A 26,940-nucleotide genomic window follows, 5' to 3' on the forward strand; every position below is an offset into this window, starting at 1 on the left:
TGGTGAAACCCTGTCTCTACTAAAAATACAAACAATTGGCCGGGTGTGGTGGCATGTACCTGTGGTCCCAGCTACCTGGGAGGCTGAGGCAGGAGAATCGCTTGAACCCAGGAGACAGAGGTTACAGTGAGCCAAGATGGTGCCACTATACTCCAGCCTGGGTGACAGAGTGGGACTCCATCTCAAAACAAACAAAAAAATTAGCTGGGCATGGTGGCGGGTGCCTGCAGTCCCAGCTACTCAGGAGGCTGAGGCAGGAGAATCACTTGAACCTGGGAGGCAGAGGTTGCAGTGAACCAAGATTGTGCCACTATGCTCCAGCCTGGGTGACAGAGCGAGACTCTGTCTCAAAAAAAAAAAAAAACAAAAAACAAAACAAAAAAAACCTGCTGGCCGCAAAGGCCCTGGTGCTGGCCATGTTCAGTGCTCATTGTGTTCTTTAAATGAACCTGCACTGAGGGCCCGAGGCATCCCAAACATTTTGGGAGCTGGGGCCAAGTGCTCTGTGTGGACAGCGCGGGAGCTCCACCAAGCCCAGCTGTGGGCAGGTACCTGCGACAGGGAAGATTACCAGCCTCTTCCCCAAGGTGCCCCCCTGGACAGGGCAGCAGGACAGAAGGTGGGTGGCACTTGGAGAAAGCTGGGTCTACTGAGAACCAGATGAAGCATCGCAGGTAGGTCCTGCTTGTAAAGGGCCTGACAGTCCCACAGGCCAGAAACATGCTCAGACCCAGAGTCCCGAGTTGAGGGCTGCTGGGGACCAGATGAGAGACCAAGGCAGGAAACCAAAAACCATGATCCTCATTGCATTGAGGGGGCACCTTCAGGGACAGAGCAGCTCCACCCCCTGCCCCTGCAGCCTGGCAGCAGCCCCAGGGTCACACCCCTTGTGCAGATCAGCCAGCCTCGCCCCTCCCAGCCACCCCATTGCTGCCTCCAGGTTTATGCCCAGGTGCCTCTTATCTGCAGGAGCCGCTGACTTACTTGAAGCCCCAAGCGCACCCAGACTGTACACCCGTGTGGCTTTCCAGAGCAGGTGGTCTCTACCCAGCGTTATTTCACTGGCTGACTTGGCTCATCCCCCATGCCTACTGGATGTTTGCCTCAGGAGGACAGGGGTGCTGTCCCCCTCTACCCTGGTCAGGCCCTGATGGGAGCCAGACGTGCACTGACTCAATGATCCACCAATCCCGGGGCCAATCCAGAGAACAGTGGTTTCCTGGAGCAGGGAGGTGGCCTAGATAGCTTTGTGGGGGTCCTGGGGAGGCCCCGACACAGGGGTCCAGGGCAGGAAAGACAGGTCTCCTCCTCCGACTGACACCCGCCCACCCCGATTCCCCGCCAAAACCCAGAGGCAGCTGCTGACTCCCCGGGCTCCCAGCTGGCGTCACCACCTCTGGAGCCAATGGGCTCTGACGTGGCGATCCCGGAACGCCATTGGGACTGCGCGGGCGTCCACACCACCCACCGAGCGCCGCCACCGGGTTGGCGGCATGAGCGCGCCCGAGCCTCCGCCCGCGGCGCCCGCCTCGCCACCCGGGCCGGGTCTGGTGCACCCGGAGCCCCCCGGGGTCCTGCGCGCCCTGCTTTTGGCCACCGGCGGCGCGGGGGGCTCGTGGCCGCGCTGCATTCTGCCGTTCGGTGCCGTGGCCGTGCTGGCTGGTGCAGCCGCCACGGCCATCACCTTCTCGCTGCGGGGACCCCGCCTGGACCTGGCCCAGGGCTCGTCGCTGGCCGCGCTCAGTGCGGGCCTGGGGCTCCTGACCGCCGCCTTCCTGTGCTGGCGCGCTCGGCGGAGGCGAAGGGCCGGGCGCAGGGAGCCGGGGGCGCCCTGAGCCGCGGGCAAGGCCCCCTCCCATCGAGGTCACCGCGAGCCGGTCGCCCCTCCCTCCGACCTCTCCCCAGCTGGGCGGGCGCAGTGCCAAGCGCGGTCGCAGAGGCCGCCTCCCATACCCCATCCCCACATCGTTTCTTCTGGAACCCTTTGGGCAGAGGAGGCCACCGGCCGTTTCCCTCCCTCCCTCTCTGCTTTCTCTCTCCTCCCTCCTCCGTCCAACGTCGCATTTCAGCTTTTGACTTGGCGCGCAGAGCTGGCGCGACCGCAGAGCGGCCTGGCTGGGCAGCGGTCTGCGCGGCTCGGAGATCGACCTGGCGCGAGGGTGCTGGGTGCAGGGCACCGCGACGCGGGTTCGGCCACACCACTCGCCGCTGGGAGCCAGCGCTGTGTCCGCTCCTGGGCTGTCTGCCTTCGGGGCTCGGTTGGAAACCCCCCGAGGCATAATAGGCGCTCAATAAATGTGCAATAGGTGAATAAGTGGTGGCTTGCAGGCGTCTGCGGGGAAACAGCAGGTTCTGGGCTGGGCGGGGAATTATTGGCTCAATGGGCATCTTACAGGAAAGACTCTCAGCTCCCTGCTGCCTGGGACTGTCCAGCCCCTCTATGCCCTCACCCCAGCCTGTGTCCCAAAGCTGGAGCTGCCGCTCTAGGGGCAGGGGTGGGGTGGGGTGGGGGAGGCCAAGCACTGCAGCCTGAGTTGCAGGTGGGGGGAGGGGAGGCGGAACTTCTTTGTTACAGAATGTGCCAGGAGGGGGCAGGACCAGTGGAGAGGTGGGAGGTGGGAGAGGCCCCAGCCAGAGGCTGGGACAGGTGGCTGGGTCCCTGGAGAGCAATAAGTCCCCCTTGGGGGCTGTGGGGAGGCCCTCCCTAACTTCCAAACACCATCTGTGAGGGCTGGGGGTGGGGGCAGAGTAGCGTGTGCAGAGGTCTGTTCCTGGGGAGAGGCTCTGTGGCCAGTGGCCTCCTGCCTGGGGAGCTGGAGATACAATGGCCCTCTGGGCCTACAGGGCCTCCCACGACCTCTGCTGACCCAGATGAACAATTGCACCAGGGCTGAGCCCCAGGCACCTACTTTCCCTCACCCCAGAAGCCACCAGACGTTCTGCAGACCCCAGTCCTGGCTCACAGGGAAGCTGAGCTGGAGACAAAGCTGGCCCCTCTGATGAGAGTGGAAGAGGATGCTGGCCACTGTCCCTCCTGCAGCCTGGCTGGCGGCCAGTCTGGCAGTGGCCCTGCTCTGGCAGTGGCCCTGATGTCCAGAGACAGCCTGGGTTTCCCCAGAGGCTTGTCTCTGGCCAGTGGGACCCCTCTGTCAGGCCTGGGCTTTTCTCTCTACTGTCCCAGAATGATGATCTCAGCCCCCATACTCCCCCAGGGTTCCTCCCACCCTTAGGGTGGGGTGGCGGGAGGTGGGGGTTGGGAGCCAGAAGGACCTTGAAGAGGGTGGTTGGGAGTTTCAGGTTCTAAGTTTGACCCACAGAGGACAGCGTGAGCCCTGTCAGATTCAGGTCCCTCACCTTGTCAAGGACACAATTCCTATTCTCTTTATCAGGGAGCTGAGGGGCAGGGGCCCTGTGGTAGAGAGAGAGCCCCCTAGCCCTCTCTGCTCAGTCCTCCCATGCCCCCATCCCTGTGCATCTGTGGCTGTCACACGCAGATGTGTGGCCAGGAGAAGGTGCCCACCAGCCAGTGTCAGTTGCTCCAGGAGCCAAGCCAGGTGCCCTGTCACTCTGTCTTCCCGTTCCTCCCCTCCATGGTCAGGCCCTCCTGGTCCCTCCTCTGGTCCTTCAGTTTCTCCTGGGAGGCTTCTGTGTCCTCCTGTCCCTCCTCTCCCAAACAGTGTGATGCTTTTGCCTCTCTATCCTCTTCCTCTTGGTCCTTGCTCATCTCTGGCTGTGTCCAGGGTAGCACCCACGAAGCCCCCTCCACCAGCTGCAGGCCTGGCCTCCCATCTGAAACGGGACATTCAGGCCTCGATGATGCCCCTGCGTGGAACTTGTTCCCTGCCCCGCCCTGGGAGGCTTGGCCTCCTCTGTCAAGGACCTAAAAGTAGGAGGGGAGGAGGTTTCTCTGAACAGAGCTGTCCCTGGACCCTCTTTGGTGGTGTCGCTCCCAGGCACAGCTGCCCCATCCCCAGCTAGTCCCCAGGCCACCCAGCTGGGCTTCTGCCTCAGTTTCTCTGCCCAAACGTGCTGCGACGTGGGGCAGTGGGCTCCAGGTTGCCACCAGCCCCTTCCCATGATTAAACCCTACTCCCTGCCCCTGCAGAGAGGTCCTCAACAGCTAACCAAGTCCCTGAACCCCAAGGAGCCACCCCATCCCACCCTCCAGCTTCCATGTCCTCCCTGCCAACTGGGCCCATGGCAAAGATGCAACTAGAAACTTGCAGACCCAGGGAGCTTTGGGATCAGAGTCTGGCCTGGTGCAGGGGATGCTGGCCTCATGTCTTTTTTTTTTTTAAATGAAAGGCCTCACATATTTATTACTGAACTCAGTCAACCAATGCATTCATAATAGATTCAGAGAGAAAAACACGTCGAACTCTCCAGATAGTGGTGACATTTTCAGTTTGATATGGTAATGTGATCGTGACCTTCAGACAGCACAAATATGTGTGCCATCTCATGTGCAATTCCTTACAGACCCAGCTTGGTTCTTCTCCAGTGTCTCCTTTTGGAGTTGTACCTGATTTTATTTCCAGTTTTCATCCGAATCCACTGGGGAATGGGACGATTTTGCTTTTGTTTCCTGGCCAGGAATCGCTTAATCCTGAAAGTCTTGTGAGAAGACATGGTGAGAAGCGGAGGCAAGAACACATCAGGATGGTGGAGAAAAGAAAAGAGAGGGTGGCCTCATGTCTTAGCCCAGCTTAGGCCCACGGGGGTGCCCCCCTTCCTCAACACAGACAGGAGACACTCCAGTCTGTGCAGCTCCAGACTTGGGCCTGATACTACTTCGGGTTCATCAAATCCCACAGCTTCAGAGAGCCTCGTGAGTAAGAGGCGTCTGGCGGATGAGGAAAAAGGACCCCAAGCTATGCAGCCAGAAATGGAGCAGTTTGGATTCAAAATTAGACCTGACCCAATCCTGGGTTCTTTCTACTCCAGTAGATGCTGCTTTGGGGATGACCCTTCAACTGGTGGTTACTTGGCTTCCCTACCCAGGGAGCATCCAGGCCTTCTGCTGTCAGACCCGGGTCTTGCCTGCCTGATGGGCTTCAGGGAGGAGGTGGCCCAGACCCCCGTCCAGCACGTGGCACAGCCCCAGGAGCAGTAAAGGCCTGGCTGTGGGCCCAGGACCCTGCTGGGTGGTCCTCCACGGGCTGCGAAGGCTGAGCTGCCCCCCTCCAGACCCCTCCCGCCAGCGCATTCCTGGCTCCCCGGCCCCTCCCCTGGCTCCCGGGCCTCCCAGCCCCCTTCCCCGCTGGCCCAGCCCGCTTCTGAATCTGCTTCTGATTCCAGCTCTGCCTATGAGGCCCCCTCCCCTCCCCTCCCTCCTTCCCGACCCGAGCAGCCCCGCCCCCGGCTGGGCCCTGGCTTGCGCCTGCTGCGCCCCCCACCCCCTCCTGGCACAGCTCGTCCGCCCTCGCTGCAGCCGGGAGGAGGCGGCGGCCCGTGCACCGCAGGCCCCGCCCGCCCACGGTCCTTCCCGGGAGGCCGGGAGACCTGCTCCGCCCGGCCCTCGGTGGGTGAGTGCGAGCGGCGGGTGGGGCCTCCGCGGACTGAGGCACCGGGAGCCGGGGCGACGCCTGTCATCGCTCTAGGCCCAGCGGGAGGACGCGCCAACATCCCCGCTGCTGTGCTGAGCCCGGGGCGTGCCCGCCACTGCTCCCACCACTGGGCCGGGTTGAGGCCGCCCGGGGGCCCTGTTCCTCGGCATTGCGGGGCCTAGTGGGCAGAGCCGCGGAGGGGGCTTCTTCTCCCCGAGGGCAGCGTCTTGGGGCCCGGCCGCTGGCTGACCCGCAGCGGCTCCGGCCATGCCTGGCTGGCCCTGGGGGCTGCTGCTGACGGCAGGCACGCTCTTCGGCGCCCTGAGCCCTGGGCCGCCGGCGCCCGCCGACCCTTGCCACGATGAGGGGGGCGCGCCCCGGGGCTGCGTGCCGGGCCTGGTGAACGCCGCCCTGGGCCGTGAGGTGCTGGCGTCCAGCACGTGCGGGCGGCCGGCCACTCGGGCCTGCGACGCCTCTGACCCGCGACGGGCACACCCCCCCGCCCTCCTGACTTCCCCAGGGGGCACGGCCAGCCCTCTGTGCTGGCGCTCAGAGTGGCTGCCTCGGGCACCCCTCAACGTGACTCTCACGGTGCCCCTGGGCAAGGCTTTCGAGCTGGTCTTCGTGAGCCTGCGCTTCTGCTCAGCTCCCCCAGCCTCCATAGCCCTGCTCAAGTCACAGGACCATGGCCGCAGCTGGGTCCCGCTGGGCTTCTTCTCCTCCCACTGTGACCTGGACTATGGCCGTCTGCCTGCCCCTGCCGATGGCCCAGCTGGCCCAGGGCCTGAGGCCCTGTGCTTCCCTGCACCCCAGGCCCAGCCTGATGGCAGCGGCCTTCTGGCGTTCAGCGTGCAGGACAGCAGCCCCCCAGGCCTGGACCTGGACAGCAGCCCAGTGCTCCAAGACTGGGTGACCGCCACCGACATCCGTGTAGTGCTCACAAGGCCTAGCGCGGCGGGTGACGCCAGGGACATGGAGGCCGTCGTCCCTTACTCCTACGCAGCCACTGACCTCCAGGTGGGCGGGCGCTGCAAGTGCAATGGACACGCCTCACGGTGCCTGCTGGACACACAGGGCCACCTGATCTGCGACTGTCAGCATGGCACCGAGGGCCCTGACTGTGGCCGCTGCAAGCCCTTCTACTGCGACAGGCCATGGCAGCGGGCCACTGCCCGGGAATCCCACGCCTGCCTCGGTGAGGCCTTGGAGGGTGGCCTGGGGACCTTGGACCCAACCAGTCTGCCCCTGACCCATCTCTCCCTGCAGCTTGCTCCTGCAATGGCCATGCCCGCCGCTGCCGCTTCAACATGGAGCTGTACCGACTGTCCGGCCGCCGCAGCGGGGGTGTCTGTCTCAACTGCCGACACAACACCGCTGGCCGCCACTGCCACTACTGCCGGGAGGGATTCTATCGAGACCCTGGCCGTGCCCTGAGTGACCGTCGGGCTTGTAGGGGTGAGCCCACCACCAGCCACCTGCGGGCCTTCATCCTCTGGCTTCCCAGATCCCCAGACAGGCTTCTGACCAGGCCCTTCCCACCTCTCCTCAGCCTGCGACTGTCACCCCGTTGGTGCTGCTGGCAAGACCTGTAACCAGACCACAGGCCAATGTCCCTGCAAGGATGGCGTCACTGGCCTCACCTGCAACCGCTGCGCACCTGGCTTCCAGCAGAGCCGCTCCCCAGTGGCGCCCTGTGTTAGTGAGTGACCCTGCCCTGCCTCAGCCACCAAGCCAAGGCCACCCAAGCTCCCTGCTGTTGTCCCGTGTTTTCCCTGAGCCCTGCAGATCTCTCTGCCCCTCCATCGCAGGCCATTCTCCCTCCCTCTCTGCAGAGACACCTATCCCTGGACCCACTGAGGACAGCAGCCCTGTGCAGCCCCAGGGTGAGTGGACACAGAACAGGGCCCCAGACGGGCATGACTTTGGGTGAAGGGGCTCTGGGAGGAGACGGTGGGGAAAGGGGGGGATGGGAGTCTGTCAGCCTCCCACCCTCTACCCAGACTGTGACTCGCACTGCAAACCTGCCCGTGGCAACTACCGCATCAGCCTAAAGAAGTTCTGCAGGAAGGACTATGGTAGGTGCCCTCAGGCCTCCCGCGGACCTTCCCTCCTCCGCCAGCTTCCTCTTGGAACGCCTTGACCCTTGCTGGGCCCCAAGGCCCATCCATCCTCATCCCTCAGGTACCCCACGGGGGGCGGCCCCGCTGCTTCAGCCCCCACTGTCCTCCGGGTGTCCTCTCCATGCCTCCCTCTACCCCGGGCAGGCCGCCCCCTCCTGACCGCACCCCCTCTCGCTCTCCCCGCAGCGGTGCAGGTGGCCGTGGGCGCGCGCGGTGAGGCGCGCGGCGCGTGGACGCGCTTCCCGGTGGCCGTGCTCGCGGTGTTCCGGAGCGGAGAGGAGCGCGCTCGGCGCGGGAGCAGCGCGCTGTGGGTGCCCGCCGGGGATGCGGCCTGCGGCTGCCCGCGCCTACTCCCTGGCCGCCGCTACCTCCTGCTGGGTGGCGGGCCTGGAGCCGCGGCTGGGGGCGCGGGGGGCCGGGGGCCGGGGCTCAGCGCCGCCCGCGGAAGCCTTGTGCTTCCCTGGAGGGACGCGTGGACGCGGCGCCTGCGGAGGCTGCAGCGGCGTGAGCGGCGAGGGCGCTGCAGCGCCGCCTGAGCCCGCGGGCTGGGCGGGGCGGGCGTCGCTCCCACATCCAGGCGCACGTTCACCCGGTGCCTTCGCCTGCCAGGAGTCCTTGCTCGCGTCGCGCGTGTCGCCACCTAGGCCGCCGCCCCGTCCCCGCCGGCAGCTCCCTCTGTACCTCCCGTCTGGCCCCGGGGGGATGTGACCGGCGCAGCGACAGCCCGCCCCGCACAGAGGCGGGTGATATGGCACACCCAGAGGACCCTATGGTCTCCTGCCCCCTGGCTGCCGGCCCTGTCCCAGGGGCACTGTGATACCCGGAAGGCTGTGAATTCCTCGTGATGCCGGGCCCTCTCGGGGATCTCAGATCATCCCCGGGGCCGCTGTGATGCACACCCCCACCCATGCAGCGACCCGCCAGGGAGCGCGCTGACCTCCCCAAAGACTGCGGCCACCGCAGGCGCCTTGGACCCCCATGGGGGGACAGGGCGTCCCCTGCCTTCTGCAGCCCCGCGAGGGCGGTGGCCTTGGCCCCTGCAGGCTGGGCGTCCACGTTCGGGTGCCCCGCGGCGTCTGCTGCCGGGTCCCGCATCTTTCTTGGCCGCCTGTGTCCCCGTCTGCGGGCTCTGTCCGGCCATCCCTCTCTCCGCCGCGTCTCTGACCTTCGGCGCCACGGCTCTTCAGCTCAGGGCCCGTCCCAGAACCCCCTTCCAGCCCTTCTCCCCCCGCTTGGGAAGGGACGTCGCGCCCACGCGGTTCCAGATCCACGCGTGACCCGGCCAGGTGGCGACTCCGACAGGCAGCTGTCCGGGCCCCCGATGCCCTCGGCAAGTCCCTGCCGACCCCCGTCCCCCTTGGCTCGTCCCCCCGGGACCGCACTGCAGTTGCCTCCCCTCCGCGCGGGACCGGTCCTCGGCCGGCCCCTGCTTCCGCCGCAGCAGCCGCCGACCGCCAGCGCGCATGCCCAGAGCCGGGCAGGCCGGAGGCCCGCGGGCGCTCGGGAGTGGGCACAGGGCGAGAGCTCGGCGGGGGCGGGGCCCAGCGCGCGCGTGCGCAGAAAGGCCGGCGCGGAGAGCTGAGGAGAAAGCGGCGCGCGGAGGTGGGTGCGCTCGGGGCGTGCGGGGGGGGTGCGCTGCGGTGTGGCCCGGCCAGGTCCCCGCTGTCACTGCAGTCGACGCGTGCTGGGGGCGGGAACGTGGGGTCCCGGCTGCTGGCCCCATTCGAGGCGGGGATCCCCGGCCACGCGCTGGTTGGGGGCTCCGGAGCCCGGCACTGCCCGGCGCTGCAGCTGCGGCTTGGCCTACGGGCGGGGGCGCAGGAGCGGGACCCCCTGGGTGCGAGGCCCGATCCCCGGCCGGTCGCTGGCCCGCGACTCGGCCCGGGGCATAGTGTCGTCGGGAAGGGTGACTGTGTCACTCTTTCCTTGGGGCGTTTTCCGTCTCCGCAGGGTCGGAAATCCTCTTCGGGGCTCGGTGAGATTGCAACAGATTCTGATAAGCCCTGCCCTGTGGACCTGGAGCAGCCCCGGGCCCCGCCCCGCCCTGCCCAGGGATGACACACGCCCCCACCGCCCACCCGCTTGAGGGTCCGCTAGCCCCCGGCCCTGTCCAGTGGGAGCCCCGTTCGGTGCGCCTTGCCAGGCGGCCGCTGTCCTCCGGGCCCTGGGAGGTGGGAGCCAGGGACCCCCAGCTGTGAGCCAGCACAGCGGAGGGGAGAGTCGGCCCCACCTGGGCTGGGTTGCACCTGTTCCCACCCCGTCCAGGCGAGAGTCCCCGCGGGCTAGCCACAGGCTTTCTTTGATGGCCGTGCCCCTCAGGGAAATGCGCTGTGGACCCCTGGGTTACTGCTTGCGGGGGTGATATTAAAGGCCAAAGGTTGTCTAAAAGCCACCTGAGTGGTGTGGAGGTGCAGGTGGACTGTTAGGTTGGTGGCTGTGGTTGTGAAGCCGGTGTCACTGTCTTTCTCCAGCAGCTTTTTCCAGAAAGGGGGCGTCAGCCTGCCCTTCCAGGGCGATAGAAGCACTAGCCGGTGATTTTTCCCTGTTTTGCTGTGTTTGCTCCGGAGTCACCAGGTGACTTCCAGGCAATGTGCAGAAGGAACCGTTCCATTATTTGGCACGTGGGCCGTTTCCTCCACCCGAGGTCCCGGGCTCTGTCTTCACAGTCTGTCCTCAGCACACAGTAGGCACCTGTAGATGGCACGTGTGGCATTTCCTCCGCCCGAGGGCCAGGGCTCTGTCCTCAGCACACAGTAGGCACCTGTAGATGTTTGCTCAGTTGCGGCGGAGACAAGCAGTCAGTTCTTTTCAATTTAAGGAACACAGGCTGGGGAAAAAAACCAATCCAGATAAGAGAAGATCAGGAAATCTTATGCAGATTTCACAGTTACTGTTCCTAGCCTGTGGCATGACCCCTGCGTGCCCTGCCTTTTATTTTGAGGGTTGATCCTCATCTAATCTGAGCACTCAGATAAAGGCTTTACATAGAGTACTAATTAGAGAGTGCTTGCTCTACTTAGAAGCCTGTCTTTCCCTGTGAACAGGGCTGGAGCCACACTGTTCATCTTTGCTTTCCCATGGCCTGGCCAGGGCTGCGCCAGAGGTTTTCTCTACATGATGGTTGAAGTGGATCAAGGTCCTTTTGTCAGAATGATAGATGGGAACTATTGCAGTTGCTTTCCACTGGGTTGAGGGTGACCTTCTGAGATGCAGAAGTAATCTAGGCAGGGTTTTCATAACAACAGTAAATTTGGCCACCCAGGGTCTGTAAAGTCACCTGCAGGGTAGCCTTACTAGCTCTCGCTGACCACACCTGCCAGGATTGTTCAGCAGGCTCGAGTGACCTTGGGCATGCAGTGTTGCTCTTAATTATCTGCAGATTGAGCCAAGCTCAGAAAACACATTAAATGTTTGCCTTTAGATGGTTTCTGGTTTAAAGTACATAAGGACGATGAAGCAGGTTATAAAAAAAGCACTTAACATTTACCTTGTTGAATGTTTTCCCTGTCTGAGCATGCCTTTTCTGTTATGACAACTCTGTAAATGGAAGAAAGAAATCCTTTTCTTTTTTTTTTTTTTTCCTCTTTGAGAGGGAGTCTTGCTCTGTCACCCAGGCTGGAGTGCAGTGGCGGGATCTCAGCCCACTGCAAGCTCCGCCTCCCGGGTTCACACCATTCTCCTGCCTCAGCCTACCAAGTAACTGGGATTATAGGCGCCCGCCACCTCGCCCGGCTAATTTTTTTTGTATTTTTTTTTTTTTTTTAGTAGAGACGGGGTTTCATCGTGTTAGCCAGGATGGTCTCGATCTCCTGACCTCATGATCTGCCCATCTCGGCCTCCCAAAGTGCTGGGATTATAGGCTTGAGCCACCGCGCCTGGCCAAGAAGTCCTTTTCAACTCAAAGCAGCAATTGCAGTGGCTGTTTCAAACATTGCCTGTCAATTGGAGATAAAATCAAAGAAACAGAACCTCAGGCTTTTTACTGAGGACCAACTTGAATTCATTATTCAATGATTTTCTGTATCCTTTCAACATGCGTTTATTAAGCCAGGTGCAGTGGCTCATGCCTGCAATCCCAACACTTTTGGGAGGCTGAGGTGGAAGGATTGCATGAGACCAGGAGTTCGAGACCACCTTGGGCAACATAGGGAGGTCTCGTCTCTATAAAAAATTAGCCAAGTATGGTGGTATGTGCCTGTGGTCCCAGCTACTTGGGAAGATGAGGCAGAAGGATCACTTGAGCCTGGGAGCTCAAGACTGCAGTGAGCTGTGATTGTGCCACTGCACTCAAGCCAGGGCGACAGAGTGAGACCCTGTCTCTGAAAAACGAAACAACAAAAATGCATTTATTGAATTCACACTTCATAGGAGGCACCATGCTGTGCATTTTGTGGATTCGGTGTTGAGTAAGACTTGGTCTCTGCCCTTGACCTTATAGTGCAGTGAGGAGACAGGAGAATGAACACATGGTAGAAGCTCCAACAGAGGTGGACAGAGCCTTCTGTGGGCGCAAAGGCATGGCATCCAGCTGGATTGTGGTGGGGGTGGGGCTCTGAGATGGACTTGAGCTTCATTTTGAAGGATGATCAGGAGTGGCAGAACAAGTGAGGGAAAGCGCCTTCCCCCAAAGGAACAGTGGATATAAAGTGACGGGCGTGGTGCCTGCCCACCAGCTCTTGGGAGAAGGGCAGTGGTGGTCCCGGGTTAGATGGGGTGAAGTGAGTGAGCTAGGCTGACAGCAGACTGGGAAAAGCCTTGATTGCCACCTGGGAGTTTGAATTCACCCAGAGTGGCATGAAGCCTCTGAAGATCTTGGGTTTGTGAGTGACCTGATCAGAGGTGGCCAGGGAGGTGAAGGGCCGCACAGAGGCCAAGGCCGGTTGAGGGACTGTCGTGGCACACTCAGAGAGACATCAGCACAGAAAGGAGCAAGACTCAGCCGGGCCCGGGGGCTCACACCTGCAAGCCCAGCATTTTGGGGGGCCGAAGCAGGAGGCTCGCTTGAGCCCAGGAGTCGCAGGCTGCAGTGAGCTGTGGTTGTGCCACTGCACTCCAGCCTGGTCACCTCTGTTTCAGAAGTAAAAAGAGAGCAAGACTCTGACACAAGTGGCCGCAGGATGGGAAGAGCCAGAGAGGAAGGAGAGGATGTTCCAGGATTGAGTGGCGGGCAGTGCCACACCCCATGCAGAGCGTGGAGGGAGGGAGCAGGCTGGCACCGTGTGGAGAAGGCGATGAGGTTACTGCGAGACGTCTGGGCAGTAAGCACATGTGTTTTGGCCTGGAGCCAAGGAGAGCATACTAGATGAGAGCATTTTGGGGATGCTGTGTGCTGTCCGAGCTGGGGGTTGGGTTGGGTCTTTCCAGGAGAATGTGTAGAGTGAGAAAAACAAAACAGAACCCTGAACCCTGTGGACTCCTAATACAGTCTTAAAACAAAGTCAATAAGGTAACAGAAGGCCAGTTGGTAACCCGTTGCCTTTTGTGGGAATGGGGCAGAGTAGTGGGCTTTTAATTTTCTTTTTTTTGAGACAGAGTCTCGCTCTGTCACCCAGGCTGGAGTGCAGTGGCCAGATCACAGCTCACTGCAAGCTCCACCTCCCGGGTTTACGCCATTCTCCTGCCTCAGCCTCCCGAGTAGCTGGGACTACAGGCTTCCGCCACCTCGCCTGGCTAGTTTTTTATATTTTTTAGCAGAGATGGGGTTTCACCGTGTTCGCCAGGATGGTCTCGCTCTCCTGACCTCGTGATCGTCCCGTCTCGGCCTCCCAAAGTGCTGGGATTACAGGCTTGAGCCAACGCGCCTGGCCTTTAATTTTCTTTCTTTCTTTCTTTCTTTTTTTTTTTTCTGAGACAGGGTCTTACTCTTTCTCCTAGGCTGGAGTGCAGTGTCAGGATCAATGGCTCACTGTAGCCTCGACCTTCTGGGCTCAAGAGATCCCCTTACCTCAGCCTCCCAAAGAGCTGGGACTATAGACTTTTTTCTTTTCTTTTCTTTTCTTTTTTTTTTTTTTTTTTTTTTTTTGAGACAGGATCTCACTCCCATTGGCCAGACTAGAGTGGCCGGACTAGAGTACGGTGGTAGGATAATGAGATCGTGGCTCACTGCAGCCTCGACCTCTCGGACTCAAGCAATCTTCCCACCTTAGTCTCCTGAGTAGCTGAGACTACAGGTGCACACCACCACACCCAGTAATTTTTGCATTTTTTTATAGAGACAGGGTCTCACTTTGTTGCCCAGGCTGGTCTCAAATTCCTGGGCTCAAGCAGTTCTTCCACTTTGGCCTCCCAAAGGGTGGGATTACAGGCGTGAGCCACAGTGCCTGGCCTGGGCTTTTAATTTGTCGCAGAAACCCAGTGTGTCTCTTGGAGTGAAGGGTGGAGTGTGGGACGGGGGGATGCCAGTGTCCTTACAGTGAGTGGCCTTCCTGTCTCACGTGTCTATTTGCCTTTTGGGGAACCTCCAGCTTCAGTGTCACGCTTCTCAAAGGACCTAGTTCACCTGCAGTCCAAGGGTTGCCCCTCTTGGAGCATTCCCACAGGTAGGGCTCTGGGAAAAGCCTTCTCAGACCCAGAGACTGAAGGCTGCAGAGCCCTCAGGGGCACCTCACTCTCCTTCCAGGACCCTGTTTCTGTGTGGTCCCTCAGCATTGGCAGCAGGCACAACTTTGGAAAAAATTTACTAACAACAGAGGCTGCGCATGTGGTGCATCCCCCACCCCCCCATTCCCCCACCCTGAGGGGCCAAATGGGTGAGGCTGGGGAAAGGGTGTGCTGCAGAAGCAGCCCCTATCTGCTCGCGGCTGGCCTGTGGCCCCCAGGGCTGGCTGAGCCTCTGGATAAGGTTGTGAGCTGTTATCTACACCCTCCAACAGAACCTGCTCACAGGGGCGCAGGCATCACAGCCTCTGAGGACTGTGCGTATGCAACCATGGCTTCCTGCAACCCTCCCCAGTGTGCTCTCTTCTTTTCTTCTCTCTTTGTTAATTTTTTTTTTTTTTTTTTGAGATGGAGTTTCGCTCTTGTTGCCTAGGCTGGAGTGCAGTGGTGTGATCTCAGCTCACCGCAACCTCTGTCTCCTGGGTTTAAGTGATTCTTCTGCCTTATCCTCTCTAGTAGCTGGGATCACAGGCATGCGCCACCATGCCCGGCTAATTTTGTATTTTTAGTAGAGACGTGGTTTCACCGTGTTAGCCAGGCTGCTCTTGAACTTCTGACCTCGTGATCCACCTGCCTCGGCCTCCCAAAGTGCTGAGATTACAGGCATACCTGCCTGGCTGTTGTTTGTTTGTTTGTTTGAGACAGAGTCTCACTGTGTCGCCCAGGTTGGAGTGCAGTGGCGCCATCTCAGCTCACTGCAAGCTCCGCCTCCTGGGCTCACACCATTCTCCTGTCTCAGCCTCCCAAGTAGCTGGGACTATAGGCGCCCATCACCACGCCCGGCTAATTTTTTGTGGTTTTAGTAGAGACGGGGTTTCACCGTGTTAGCCAGGATAGTCTCCATCTCCTGACCTCGTGACTGCCCGCCTTGGCCTCCCAAAGTGCTGGGATTACAGGTGTGAGCCACCGCGCCCGGCCCGTTAATTGTTTCTTTTAAGAGACTGTGTCTCGCTCTGTTGTCCAGGCTGGAGTGCAGTGGTGCAGTCATGGCTCATTGCAGCCTCAACCTCCTGGGCTCAAGCCATGCTCCCACCTCAGCCTTCTGAGTAGGTAGGACTACAGGTGCATGCCACCACACCTTCCTGATTTTTAATTTTTTTATAGAGACAGTATCTTACTATGTTGCCCGGACTGGTCTCGAACTCCTGGCTCAAGGGATCCTTTCGTCTCAACCTTCCAAAGTGCTGGGATTACAAGCATGAGCCACTACACCGGGCTGTTCCCTTTTTCTTATAGGTCATTGAGAACACACTACAGGGGACCTGGGAATCTACTGAGGATACAGATTTCCCATAATCTGAAACTGTGTCTGCCTGATTGTTACACAGTTTTAATTGGGTGCCACACACTGAGAGAGATTATTTGCTTGTGGGCCATCCTGTTTCCAGTAAAAGCCTTTCCACTCCCTGTGGCATGCTAAATGGAGCTGATCACCTGGATCCCTTCAGCCTTTCCTTGAATCCTTTCCACCCCTTCCCTAATTATCCTCTGTGATCCCTTTCCTGGCAAGGGTCCTTCTGGCCTTCCTACCTTGGTAAACCCGTGGCCTTAGAAGGATGGAGGTGTGGACATTAACTTTTCTGCCCTGGCGGCTTCCTGGGCTGTCCTCTCCCTGTTCCCAGCACTCAGGAGCACTGCCCTTTCTTGGCAGCCTAGTAAATCCCAGGCCTCTGTTTTGGGCCCTTTGGCTTCTTGGTGCCTGTTATGCTGGACCGTAGAACTGTCTTAATTAGAGCCCCAAAGGACACTCACTGGCCCACGTGCTTATGGAGCTGGGTAGCTCTGACCAGGCTTGCCCTCCGGGGTCCTGTCCTTTGACCACGCTGTCTCTATCACTTCTGAGGCTAAGGCCTCCTCACACTGTAAGACCCAGCTGGGGCAGGCGTTGGCTCTGGGAAAGCACCCTGTTGCAGCACCTGCACCTTGAATTGGCACCGTCAGTATACCTGACCCGGGCTGGGGTGGGGCTGTGCCTCTGTACTCCTCTGTACTCAGGTACCTGGCACGCTGGCATTCAGGAAGCGTGCCTTGAATGCCTGTTAAAATGATTAGGACCAGGCGTGGTGGCTCACACCTGTAATCCCAACACTTTGAGAGGCCAAGATGGGAAGATTGCTTGAGGCCAGGAGTTTGAGACCAGTCTGGGCAGCATAGTGAGACTTTGTCTCTACCAGACTTAAAAAGTAAATAAAAATAAAATGATTAAACCTGCACGACTCCACCCTGAGCTGGATCTCTCCTTAGGTCTAAAGACACTTGCTGAGAACCTGATGTGAGCCTGGCCTTCCAAGGCACACCTGTCACAGGCTTGGAACTCAGACCAATCGAAATCCTGCGCTGCTGACAGCTGCGCTCTCTTCCTGTGGTTCTCCTCCTGGGTCCTGGGGGGTGTTTTTCTAGACCTGCTGTGGGGAGAATCTTTGGGCTCAGATGGTAAAGATCCTGAATTACTAGAGTCCTGTGCCAGCTCCAGCCCCTGCCTTTGGATGGACCAGACCAGGCTGGGGAAAGAAAGATGTCTGCCTATGAAAGGGAACAGGGAACTGTCTTGAGTGGCTGGCCAAGGTTGAGGCTCAGCCTGCCTCTGCTCAGGCTCCGAGCAGTAGGCTCAGGAGCCACAGTTAGGCACGTTTGCACTGCCGACCAGCACAGGCAGGCAGACCAGCTGGCCCGTGGTGCGGTGACTAACGCCTCGTTAATGGTCACACCCCTTTTGTACCTGGCACATGCCCTCCATTGTGTGCCTCCAGCAAAGAGCCCACTATCAAGTTCCCCAGGCAGCAGCTACTTGGTAGTCACTGTGGCATGTCGGTCACCATTAATATTTGGAAGATGCCTATGCTCTGCTTCAGGCTGAGGCAAGCACCCCTACCTTCCTGTCATGTGAAGATGCCTGCAGGAAAGGTCACACCTAGGGTGGGTGGACTAGTAATGCTCCCTGTTGTTATTTGGCCTTCAAAATTAAATTTATCTTGGGCCCAAGTGGTTTGCGATTTCTCTGAGTCTCTGCCTGTTTTCTTCTCTGTTCCCTCCTTCCCAGGATACACTGGACATAGTGTGAGACACTTGGGTGCAGAAGTCATGGTCCAGTAGCAGGGCTGGGTGGATAAGCCAGCACCATGATGGTGGGTGTGCTGGGTGAGGGTGAGGACAGATGTGGACAGGAGGTGTGGAGCTCTGTGAGGGCTCGGCCCTGCGCCAGAGGTCCCATGGAGGCCTGTGAAGAAGGGGCGATTGTACTGAGAGCAGAAAGTGAAAGGGGACAGGTGTGTCCTGCCTCTCTGGACAGTGACATTCCCACAGTAGTGTGGGGACTGCAGTTGGCACTATGTGGCCGGGGCTCCTGAAGCTGTTGTCCGAGGGGCAGGGAGGGGCCAGGTCCTGAAGGACGGGGGACACCAGGAGAGGGTTTTGGGTGGAGAACGGTGACTGGGTGAAGCCCTGAGCGGGCAGGAGGCTGGGAGTGGGAGCTGAATTACGCTGGAGTCACGTGGAGTGTGAATGTTGTGAGCGTCCGGGAGACAGCTGGGAAGCAGCTGGAGGGACGGGCCTGGACCTCAAAGAAGGATTCTAGGCTCAGGAGAGGGCGGGCTCCATTGGAGAGACAGGCACAGGAGCTGGAGGAGCAGCCGTGGAGAGGTGAGGAGATGCCTGGCAGGGAGGCAGGTGGGATGAGGCCCAAGGCAGCTGGGAGATCTGGCAGCCAGCGCAGCCAGCGGCGGGAGGGCCGGAAGCCGGGTGTCATCTGCTCTTGCCAGCAGCTCGGCTCAGAAGAAAAACGGAGGAGAGGTGGAGCTGGAGCGGAGCCCCCCGCACTGTGGTTTGCTGTGTTTGGGGCCCGTGTCACAGCACTGGGGAGCCTTGGAGAGAGATGGGGAGCTAGGGTCCCCAGAAGGTGAGAGCCAGGACTGAGGGGGGCCTTGGTCTGTGGTGGGAATGCAGAGAGCTGGGAAGCTCCTGCCTGACAAGCCCGCTTTCTTGGGGTAGAGTGGGTGGGACGGGGCGGCTGTGAGCTGGAGAGGAGACAGTGTCGGTGAAGTGTGCCGCAAAGGCTGCCAGGTGGCACCGGGGGCTGGGCCACTCGAAACCGCTGAGCAGGCGGCAGGACTTCTCCCTCTCCCCTCAGCTGTTCTCGTGCCTCAGGCTGACTTCCTCGTGCCGTTTATCCATATGGCTGAGACAGGATTGTGGGGTTGGCAGGCGGGAGTTGGGGCTTGGCGTGACAGTCCAGGCTGAGCTGGCAAGAGAGAAAAGCCAGAGCGGCTGGTGGATGGGGCAGTCGCAGCGCTGAGTGGGAGGAGGGCACTGAGGGCTCCAGGATGGGGTATGGGCGGGTTTATGAAATGTGCCGCCTCTGGAGTGGGTAGAGTGGCTTTCTGGAATGCCCAGGGACGGGATAAAAAGGTAGAGATGTAAAGGCTTTTAAAGTTCTAGAGGCCACGGAGCTTCCAGCCAGGACTGCGAACTTAGCCCTCAAGGGAGGGCAGCACAGAGAGGAAGGCCCTGAGCCGGAGAGAGAGGAGGTGGCTGGTGATGGCGAGAGCCTGGCCGCTGCTCGGCCAGAGGAGGAAGGAAGGGCACATTCGGGAGAGGATGAAGACTTGGGAGTGGTGTGTTTGCTGTAGAAAATTTCCAGAGCAAGAAGGCAGGTTGGGAACAGGGGCCGGGGGTAAAAGGCAGATAACAAGGTAAGGAGGCGTGGGTGAAGACCGGTGGCTGTGCTCACCGTGGTTAGTGACACTTTCACCATCCAGCCCCGGTCAGACATGGTCCTATAGCTGAGGGTCTCACCAGGCGGTGGGGGCACAGGTCAGGGGAATGGGATCGCCAGAGGAGCATTCTCAAAACGTGCCTGTGCAGGCATCTCCCACCCCTGACATTCTGCATGAGAGGTCCAGGGGGTGCCCACCCCACATGTGCGGACCCCTGGTGGTCATCCTCCTCTCAGCCTCCCCTCCTCCCCTCCCCACCTCGCCACCCCCAGTGGATGTTTCTGATGGCTGTGGCCTTTGCACATGCCCTCCAGGCTGCCATGACACAGATCTTTCTGGAATAAAAGCTTGATCTCGCCTCCCTACCCCGGTATTCTGGTGGTGCCTTGTCACTATTGGGATGGGGTAGGGTGCAGGCCTTGTGACTTGGAGCAAGTCTTGTATTTCCCTGCTGCTGAGTGCAGGTCCTCCCCCTGCCCCCCACCCACACCCCCCCCAGTCTGCCCTGCCAACCCCAGCACGCTGTAACCACCTCCTAGAAGGGCGTCCGGAACCCCTCCAGCTCTCCGGGGCACGTGACCACCCCGGGGCCTCTCTGCCTCTGCCCGTGCCTACAAAGCGGCTTTCCAACCTCACTGCCAGGTGACTGATTTATCTCTCAGTTCTTTCTAGCTCAGTGCCAGGCACCTAGGAGGCATTCAGAAGAAGGTTCCAGAGAGAACGGGTACACCTGGGTGCACAGATGAGTCCAGTGGCTCTCTTCCATCGTGGTGCACTGTGCCAGCTCCATTGTTCCAGGGCTGAGGCCTAGGGTGGCGGGGTTATATGGCAGGAGTATCTGCACTTTGGGACTCTGCCTGGGATTTGTTTGTGTCTCTGAGGCATCCAGTAGATTCTTGGAGGACAGGATTAGGTGTTCCCTGGCCTTTCCCAGCAGGTAGGTGGGAGGCCTGGGCCCCTCATGAAGAAATCAGACTTGGCCTGGACTTGTGAGGAAGGTCCGCCAGCCGGAGTAGGCGTCATCCCCTCCCTGAAGCTGAATGCTAGGGCCACCTCTCCCCTCATGCCTGTCATCCACACCCCACTCCAGGTCTGCTTTTAGGCCCCATTCCCTGCCCCGTCCAGTGTGTTCCTCCAGCCTCCCTCCACCTACTCTCCCAGCACCTCTGTGATGTTGTGAAATACCTATTTGGTCTTTGTCCTTGTTTTGTGACATACAACTCCTGAAATCCTCAGGATCTCCGTGGCGCTCTTTCTGTGCACTGGTGTTGACTGATAGCTTCTGGGTGGCTCTGGTCACTGGAAAGACCAAGGCAGGATTAGCGGGTTAGGACTTTCAGCCCCAGCCCCAACCTCAGGGAAGGGGGAGGTCCAGGGGTAGAAGGCCTAGTGGATTGCCAGTGGGGTAATCAATCACGCCTACTTAACAAAGGCTCCATGCCAACCCTAGGGGACAGGACTTGGAGAGCTGCTGGACAGCTGAGCAGGAGGGGGTGCCTGGAGGGTGGCACCGTGTCCCTCTCCCATACCTCACTCTAAAGGCCCCTTCATCTGTGTTCTTTGTAAGAACCTTTATAATAAACTAGTGAATGTAAGTGTTTCCCTGAGTTCTGTGAGCTGCTCCAGCAAGTTCGTTGAACCCAAAGCCGGGTTGTGGGAACCACAGCTTGAAGTTGGTCACTGAGAAGTTCTGGAGGCCTGGACTTCTGACTGGTGTCTGAGGGTGTGGGCGTCTTGGGGACTGAGCTCCCGACCTGTGGGATCTGAGCTATCTCCAGGTAAATGTCTCCATTGTTGGGATTGAATTGGAGGACGCCCCGCCGGGGATCTGAGCTGTCTCCAGGTAGATGTCTCCCTTGTTGGGATTGAATTGGAGGACGCCCCGCCGGGGATGAGCTGTCTCCAGGTAGATGTCTCCCTTGTTGGGATTGAATTGGAGGACGCCCCGCCGGGGATCTGAGCTGTCTCCAGGTAGATGTCTCCCTTGTTGGGATTGAATTGGAGGACATCCCGCCGGGGATCTGAGCTGTCTCCAGGTAGATGTCTCCCTTGCTGGGATTGAATTGGAGGACGCCCCGCCGGGGATCTGAGCTGTCTCCAGGTAGATGTCTCCCTTGCTGGGATTGAATTGGAGGACGCCCCGCCGGGGATCTGAGCTATCTCCAGGTAGATGTCTCCCTTGTTGGGATTGAATTGGAGGACGCCCCGCCGGGGATCTGAGCTGTCTCCAGGTAGATGTCTCCCTTGCTGGGATTGAATTGGAGGAGGCCCCGCCGGGGATCTGAGCTGTCTCCAGGTAGATGTCTCCCTTGCTGGGATTGAATTGGAGGAGGCCCCGCCGGGGATCTGAGCTGTCTCCAGGTAGATGTCTCCCTTGCTGGGATTGAATTGGAGGACGCCCCGCCGGGGATCTGAGCTGTCTCCAGGTAGATGTCTCCCTTGCTGGGATTGAATTGGAGGACGCCCCGCCGGGGATCTGAGCTGTCTCCAGGTAGATGTCTCCCTTGTTGGGATTGAATTGGAGGACGCCCCGCCGGGGATCTGAGCTGTCTCCAGGTAGATGTCTCCCTTGTTGGGATTGAATTGGAGGACGCCCCGCCGGGGATCTGAGCTGTCTCCAGGTAGATGTCTCCCTTGTTGGGATTGAATTGGAGGACGCTGCCGGCACCCACTGCAGAATGGATTGCTTGCTGCGGGGAGAAACCTGCATTTTCTGGGTTGCAAATCCTGTGCCGATTGCTGTGCTGGCATCAGAGCAGAGGAAAACATGGCATGAGAGTTTTTCCAAACAGTCCGGACAGCTTCCAGGCTCTCTCAGCCACCCCACGCGGTCCCTACCATTCCCACCTGGCCCGCTGCCGCCTCTGCCCCAGGGTTTCCGGGCACTCCGAGCTTCCCCGTCAGGCAGCGAAGCTCTCATCCCTGGACCTCACGCCTAGGGCTGGAATGCCTGTGCTGCCCTCCCCTGCCTGGCAGGTGTGGTTGGTGCTCAGGAGTGGGCGGGGCCTGCCGGTCTCCCCAGCCCACCAGCAGGTTTCCCACATATCCCTGCAGCACTTAGCAAGGTCCAGGGTCTTCTGTGGAGAGTGAGAGTGCTCTGGATCCCGCCAAGGGAGCCCGCTGAGAGGAGCGTGCATCTCCTATCACGTGAAGCCCGTAGGGACCAGAGCACCTCATTCCTGTGGTCCCTAGCTGTGGGCATTGGGGTTCCCCACGCATGGGGCCCGGCCTCGTTTCCTCTTCCTCTTCACTCCTGGCCCCACTCCCAGGAAATGGTGAGGGATTGCTCAGACCAGATGGGAAGAACTGAGATGAGCGGCAGCTGACGCCCATGCCCTGTTCTGCTGCCCCGTGACTGAGGTCCAGCCACACAGAACGCCGGGTCCTTGTTAGCTGCTGCTGGGACGGGGGCTGTTCCTGTGGCCAGGATGGGTGTGGTAGTCAGGCCAGGGCGGGATGGGGCCCAGGCCTGCAACCCCAGCTCTTCAACCTGGAGACCTACATTGGGACAGGGCTGCCTCTTGCCCAGGGGGCTGCAGTTGGCCCCTTGGTGGCGTCTGGGAGTGTATGGGGGTGCCCTCTGTGCTGTGGGCCTCGCCCCCAGGGCTCTACTTGCAGCCTGAGCTGCTCTGGCGTTTGCCTAAGAAGCATCTGTATCGAAGCTGGCTCTGAAAACTTCACAGTGGAGCTTCCCTGGGCTGGGATTCTCTGTCGCTTGCCCCGACCTCCAGCATCCCCAAGTGGCCTGGGTTCTGACTCCCACTGTCAGGCCACAGTCTGGTGGGATCCAACCCTAAGCGGTCTCTGGGGGTCCCCCAATCTTCTCCACCCTCCCGGTCTAGACTCTGCCTTCCTTTCTCCCTGGCGCCTCTGTCCCAACCCTTCTTCCTCCAGGGACACCAGGGGGATTTTTGTAAATGCAGATCTGATCAAGTCACCTGCCTACACTCTCCTCCTACCCCGTGTGGGGACACCCGCTCTTAGCCCACCCCAGCCCCTCAGCACTGCCAGGGCTGCCCAGCTCGCCTTTGCCCACTCTTGCCTCCGCGTCTGAGGGGCACCGTCCCCACCCACAGGCTGCCTCCACGCCTTTCCGCCCCTTCCACAGCAGCAGGCACAGCCCTGCCCATGGGGTTCCCCCAGCACTTCCCGAGCTGCCACGGTTGACAGCCTCTTCTCAAGCCGTCTCTCACTGGCACGAACGAGGCGCTTCAGTCAGTGGAGGTTTGTCGTATGATGACCTGCGGGACGAGGGAGCCGTGGTCACATGCTGTCTCCTCCCGTTTGCTGTGACCTGGGACAGGAGCAGTCCCCAGGAAGGGAGGCGCGGTGTCGGGGTTGCTGTTGGCGGTGTTAAAATGTCATCACTGAGGCCAAATGTGTGTTCTGTCTTTGTCACATGAAAGAGAGTTTGTTTTCAAATCCAGTTGTTTGGGAAAATCACATTCCCCCTGAAGAAGTGACATGTGCAGAGGCCTCATGACTCAGGCTCTCAGGCCTGGAGTTTGGTGTTTGGGGATGGCAGGTGGTGTGTTGCTAGCAGGAGCCCTGCCGGGGTGGCCTGTCCCTCCAGGACCCATAGGAGGGCCCTGGCACTAGAAGTGGCCGAGTGCTCTGGAGTCCCAGACCTGGGTGGGTCCTGCCTGTGCTTGGGGACCCTCTGGAGCCTCTCTCAGAGGTCCTCACTGTCCCAGGATGGAGGGAGATAGAGCAGGAAGTTAACTCATCAGCAGCCAGCAGCTGTGGGGTTGTGTTCCGCCCCAAAGCTGGGGTGAGCTGCTAGTCTGCTGGAGTGGAGGGGCCAGCTGCCCAGTCCAGGCCTCTCCTGCCGCACTCTCCACAGTGAGGATCCACCTCGTCCCACATCCATGCTCCTTCCCACCTGCCTCCTGGCTAGAAATTAGCTCAGGGCGCCATACCCTTGATGGACGCCCCCCACCCAGCCCTGGCAGCCTTTCTCTTCCTGTGGACACCTGCAGGGGGTTTGCTGCAGAGGATGGATCGGGGCTTTCTTGGAGATCCCATGGAGTGTGGACATAGGCGGCTGGGATCCCAAAGTGCTGGGATTACAGGCGTGAGCCACCGTGCCCAGCTGCTTGTTGTTTTATTAAGAAATATTTGCGGCCAGGCACAGTGGCTCAAGCCTGTAATCCCAGCACTTTGGGAGGCCAAGGCGGGTGGATCATGAGGTCAGGAGTTCGAGATGAGCCTGGCCAATAAGGTGAAACCCCATCTCTACTAAAAATACAAAAATTAGCCGGGCGTGGTAGCGGGCGCCTGTAATCCCAGCTACTCGGGAGGCTGAGGCAGAAGAATCACTTGAACCCAGGAGGTGGAGGTTGCAGTAAGTGAAAATCGCACCACTGCACTCCGGCTTGGGCAACAGAGCAAGACTCTGTCTCAAAAAATAATAAATAAATAAATAAATAAATAAATAAATAAATAAATAAACAAACGAACGAATACAAATGTTTGCTTCTGATCTGCAGGTACCCTGAGCTCTCAAACAGGCATAGTGTTTATGAGGAAAGGCTATGTAGGTCCCTGGAGAAGCTTCCTGGGTGGGAAAGAAGCCGCACTGGGTATGGAGGGCAGCTTGACTGTGGAGAGAGGCACTGGGAGGAGATGGTGGCCTGTGAGAGAGCTGCCCCTGACCTGTGCAGTTGCACCTCCCTCTACAGGACCGGCTGGACATCAACCCACTGGGACTGTCACGTCCCAGGCATTCCAGAACACCTTTCTAGCGCCTGGCCTGGGACCCTGTAAGGATGAGAGAGTCCTCAGGCAGCTGAGCTGTCCTGGCCGGCCGGGCTGGGCTGAGTGCTTTCTATCAACAGGCTCAGTAAATTTCTCAACAGAACAGGGACTGGAGCCCATCCCTTGCCAGTTTCCCACTGTGCTTAGAATACAATCCACGGGCCCGTGGGTGTGTCCGTGCTGCCCTCTGCGCCCTGGAGTGCGACAGGCCTGTTCCTCCCTCAGCCTTTGCACCTGCTCAGCTGGTGTCTGGAGTGCTTCGTCCTCAGCAATCCCGGCTGCTTCCTTCTCACTGCTCTGGCTCAGTGTCATGTCCTGGGAGAGGTGTGCCGTGAAGACCCTCAGTAAAGTAGCTGTCACCCTCCAGACCCACCATGTGGACCCCCCTATCTGGAACTTTCTCTGTCTGTAATTCTTGTGAGTCTCATGGGTGTCAGATGGAATTTTTCCTATTTTCCTGGAATTGCAGGCTGGGCCCAAGGCTGATGACCAAAGACAGGAGGAGTGCTTCTCCGCTCCACACTCAGGGACCGGTGGCAGCCGGGCTGACAGGTGCCACCTCGGAGAACCAGCGCCACCTCACTCCATGCCTCTGCAGGGAACTCGAGACTGGTGGGGAAGCACCTTTAGGTGAGGGCAGTGCACTGTCCATGGCGAGAAGCAATGTGCTCGCTCCCCAGAGGCTTCAGGAAGGTGGCCTCCCCCACAGGAGGCACCCTCACAGGGCCCTGCTGGCACTGTCTGCCCGGGGCTGCCTGAACCCGGAGAGAGAGTGGGATAGACTGTTCACGGGGTGTCACCCTAATGTCACCTGCACCCCACCCTGTCAGTCCAGAGTGGGGCTCAACCCATAGGGGTTGCTTGGGAATTGTTGCCCGTGAGGAGTTGGGTGTTATTATCGGCTCCGCTCTACAGACGCGGCAACTGCAGTTTAGGGAAGATGCACGGCTTGTCTGCATTTCAAGCAAACAAGTGGCAGAGCTGGACCTTGCGGCCAGGCCTGTCTGACTGCAAAGCTGGACCGTTTCCACGGTAGCCCCTGCCTCCCCTCTCACTCCCTCTGCGGCCGCCACCTCCGGCTCCGCACCTTCATCAGGGGTTGGGGGACTGTGGGGAACAGACCAGGCCTTGTTTGCTGTGTAGGAGCAGGTGCAGCTTATGATGTACAACAGCAGCCAGCCAGCAGACAGACAACAGGGAAAGCCACTCGGCCGTGGAAACTCACCTCCAGAGTGTGGGCACTCAAGCCCGTAAGTGCGCCGGCCCAGGATAGTTTATGTTTTTCCTCAGTTTCCACCTCCCCTTACTTCCTCATCTCAGTGGCCAGTTTAAAGAAAACCTCACTCAGTTGTGAATGCAAGAAAAAGGTTTGGCAGGATATATACCAAAATGTGAACAGCGATTATCTGTATGTAGAAGGGGAGTAGGATTAGAGAGGTAATTTAAACAGAACTCTACACTTTCACTCCCTAATTTTGGTACTATTTGATTTTTTGTGATTTTTGCATTCAAATATCACTGGCATAATAAAAGACTTTTTTTTTTTTTTTTTTTTTTAACCTAAGAAAACCAATCTGGACCTTGTTTTTATTTATTTATTTTATTTTATTTTCAGACAGAGTCTTGCTCTGTCACCCAGGCTGGATGGAGTTCAGTGGTGCAATCATGTCTCACTGCAGCCTCGACCTCCTGGGCTCTAGTGATCCTCCCACCTCAGCCTCCTGAGTAGCTGGGACTATAGGTGTGCACCACTATGCCTGGCAAATTTATTTATTTATTTTTTATTTTTTGAGATGGAGTCCCACTCTGTCGTCCAGTCTAGAGTGCAGCAGTGTGATCTTGGCTCACTGCAACCTCTGCCTGCCGGGTTCAAGCAGTTCTCCTGCCTCAGCCTCCCAAGTAGCTGGGACTACAGGAATGCGCCACCATGCCCAGCTAATTTTTTGTATTTTTAGTAGAGACGGGATTTTACCTGCTGGTCAGGCTGGTCTCAAACTCCTAACCTTGTGATCCACCTGCCTCGGCCTCCCAAAGTGCTGGGATTACAGGCGTGAGCCACCGTGCCTGGCCCGCCTGGCTAATTTTTGTATTTTTTTTACAGAGATGGAGTTTTGCCATGTTGTGTGGGCTAGTCTTGAACTCCTGGGC

At 59.2% G+C, this 26,940-nt stretch overlaps 3 protein-coding genes across 7 annotated transcripts in view; 2 read left to right on the forward strand and 1 right to left on the reverse strand.

Moving 5' to 3' along the window:
• Positions 1-2,472: 2,472 nt before the first annotated feature.
• LOC119621194 (large ribosomal subunit protein eL39-like) lies at positions 2,473-5,169 on the reverse strand. The gene has a single exon (XM_073015049.1). It carries the CDS (start codon positions 4,627-4,629, stop codon positions 4,474-4,476), a length of 156 nt encoding a protein of 51 aa, XP_072871150.1. The 5' UTR covers positions 4,630-5,169; the 3' UTR covers positions 2,473-4,473.
• Positions 5,170-5,394: 225 nt separating this feature from the next.
• On the forward strand, positions 5,395-8,202 carry NTN3 (netrin 3). Its single transcript, XM_007982811.3, has 6 exons — positions 5,395-6,741; positions 6,813-7,001; positions 7,096-7,245; positions 7,379-7,429; positions 7,547-7,621; positions 7,853-8,202. Exons 1-6 carry the CDS (start codon positions 5,814-5,816, stop codon positions 8,200-8,202), a joined length of 1,743 nt encoding a protein of 580 aa, XP_007981002.2. The 5' UTR covers positions 5,395-5,813.
• Positions 8,203-9,191: 989 nt separating this feature from the next.
• Positions 9,192-26,940, forward strand: part of TBC1D24 (TBC1 domain family member 24) — a 34,403-nt gene continuing 16,654 nt past the window's right edge. For 3 of the 5 annotated variants that reach the window (XR_012092895.1, XM_073015050.1, XM_073015054.1), the window contains exon 1: positions 9,192-9,268. The gene's annotated coding sequence lies outside the window, so the exon portion shown is untranslated. Of the gene's footprint in view, positions 9,269-11,500; positions 18,219-26,940 lie in introns of those variants that run through there. The other 2 variants (XM_073015053.1, XM_073015052.1) reach the window with 2 other exon arrangements.

This window comes from Chlorocebus sabaeus, chromosome 5 (genome assembly GCF_047675955.1).
Source record: "Chlorocebus sabaeus isolate Y175 chromosome 5, mChlSab1.0.hap1, whole genome shotgun sequence".
In the NCBI taxonomy this organism is placed as follows: domain Eukaryota; kingdom Metazoa; phylum Chordata; class Mammalia; order Primates; family Cercopithecidae; genus Chlorocebus; species Chlorocebus sabaeus.

Coding starts and splice junctions, on each gene's coding strand:
- LOC119621194 (XM_073015049.1), bottom strand. CDS start 4,629: ATGTCTTCTCACAAGACTTTCAGGATTAAGCGATTCCTGGCCAGGAAA.
- NTN3 (XM_007982811.3), top strand. CDS start 5,814: ATGCCTGGCTGGCCCTGGGGGCTGCTGCTGACGGCAGGCACGCTCTTC. Junction 7,002..7,095: donor TGACCGTCGGGCTTGTAGGG/GTGAGCCCACCA, acceptor ACCTCTCCTCAG/CCTGCGACTGTCACCCCGTT. Junction 7,430..7,546: donor CAGCCCTGTGCAGCCCCAGG/GTGAGTGGACAC, acceptor CCCTCTACCCAG/ACTGTGACTCGCACTGCAAA.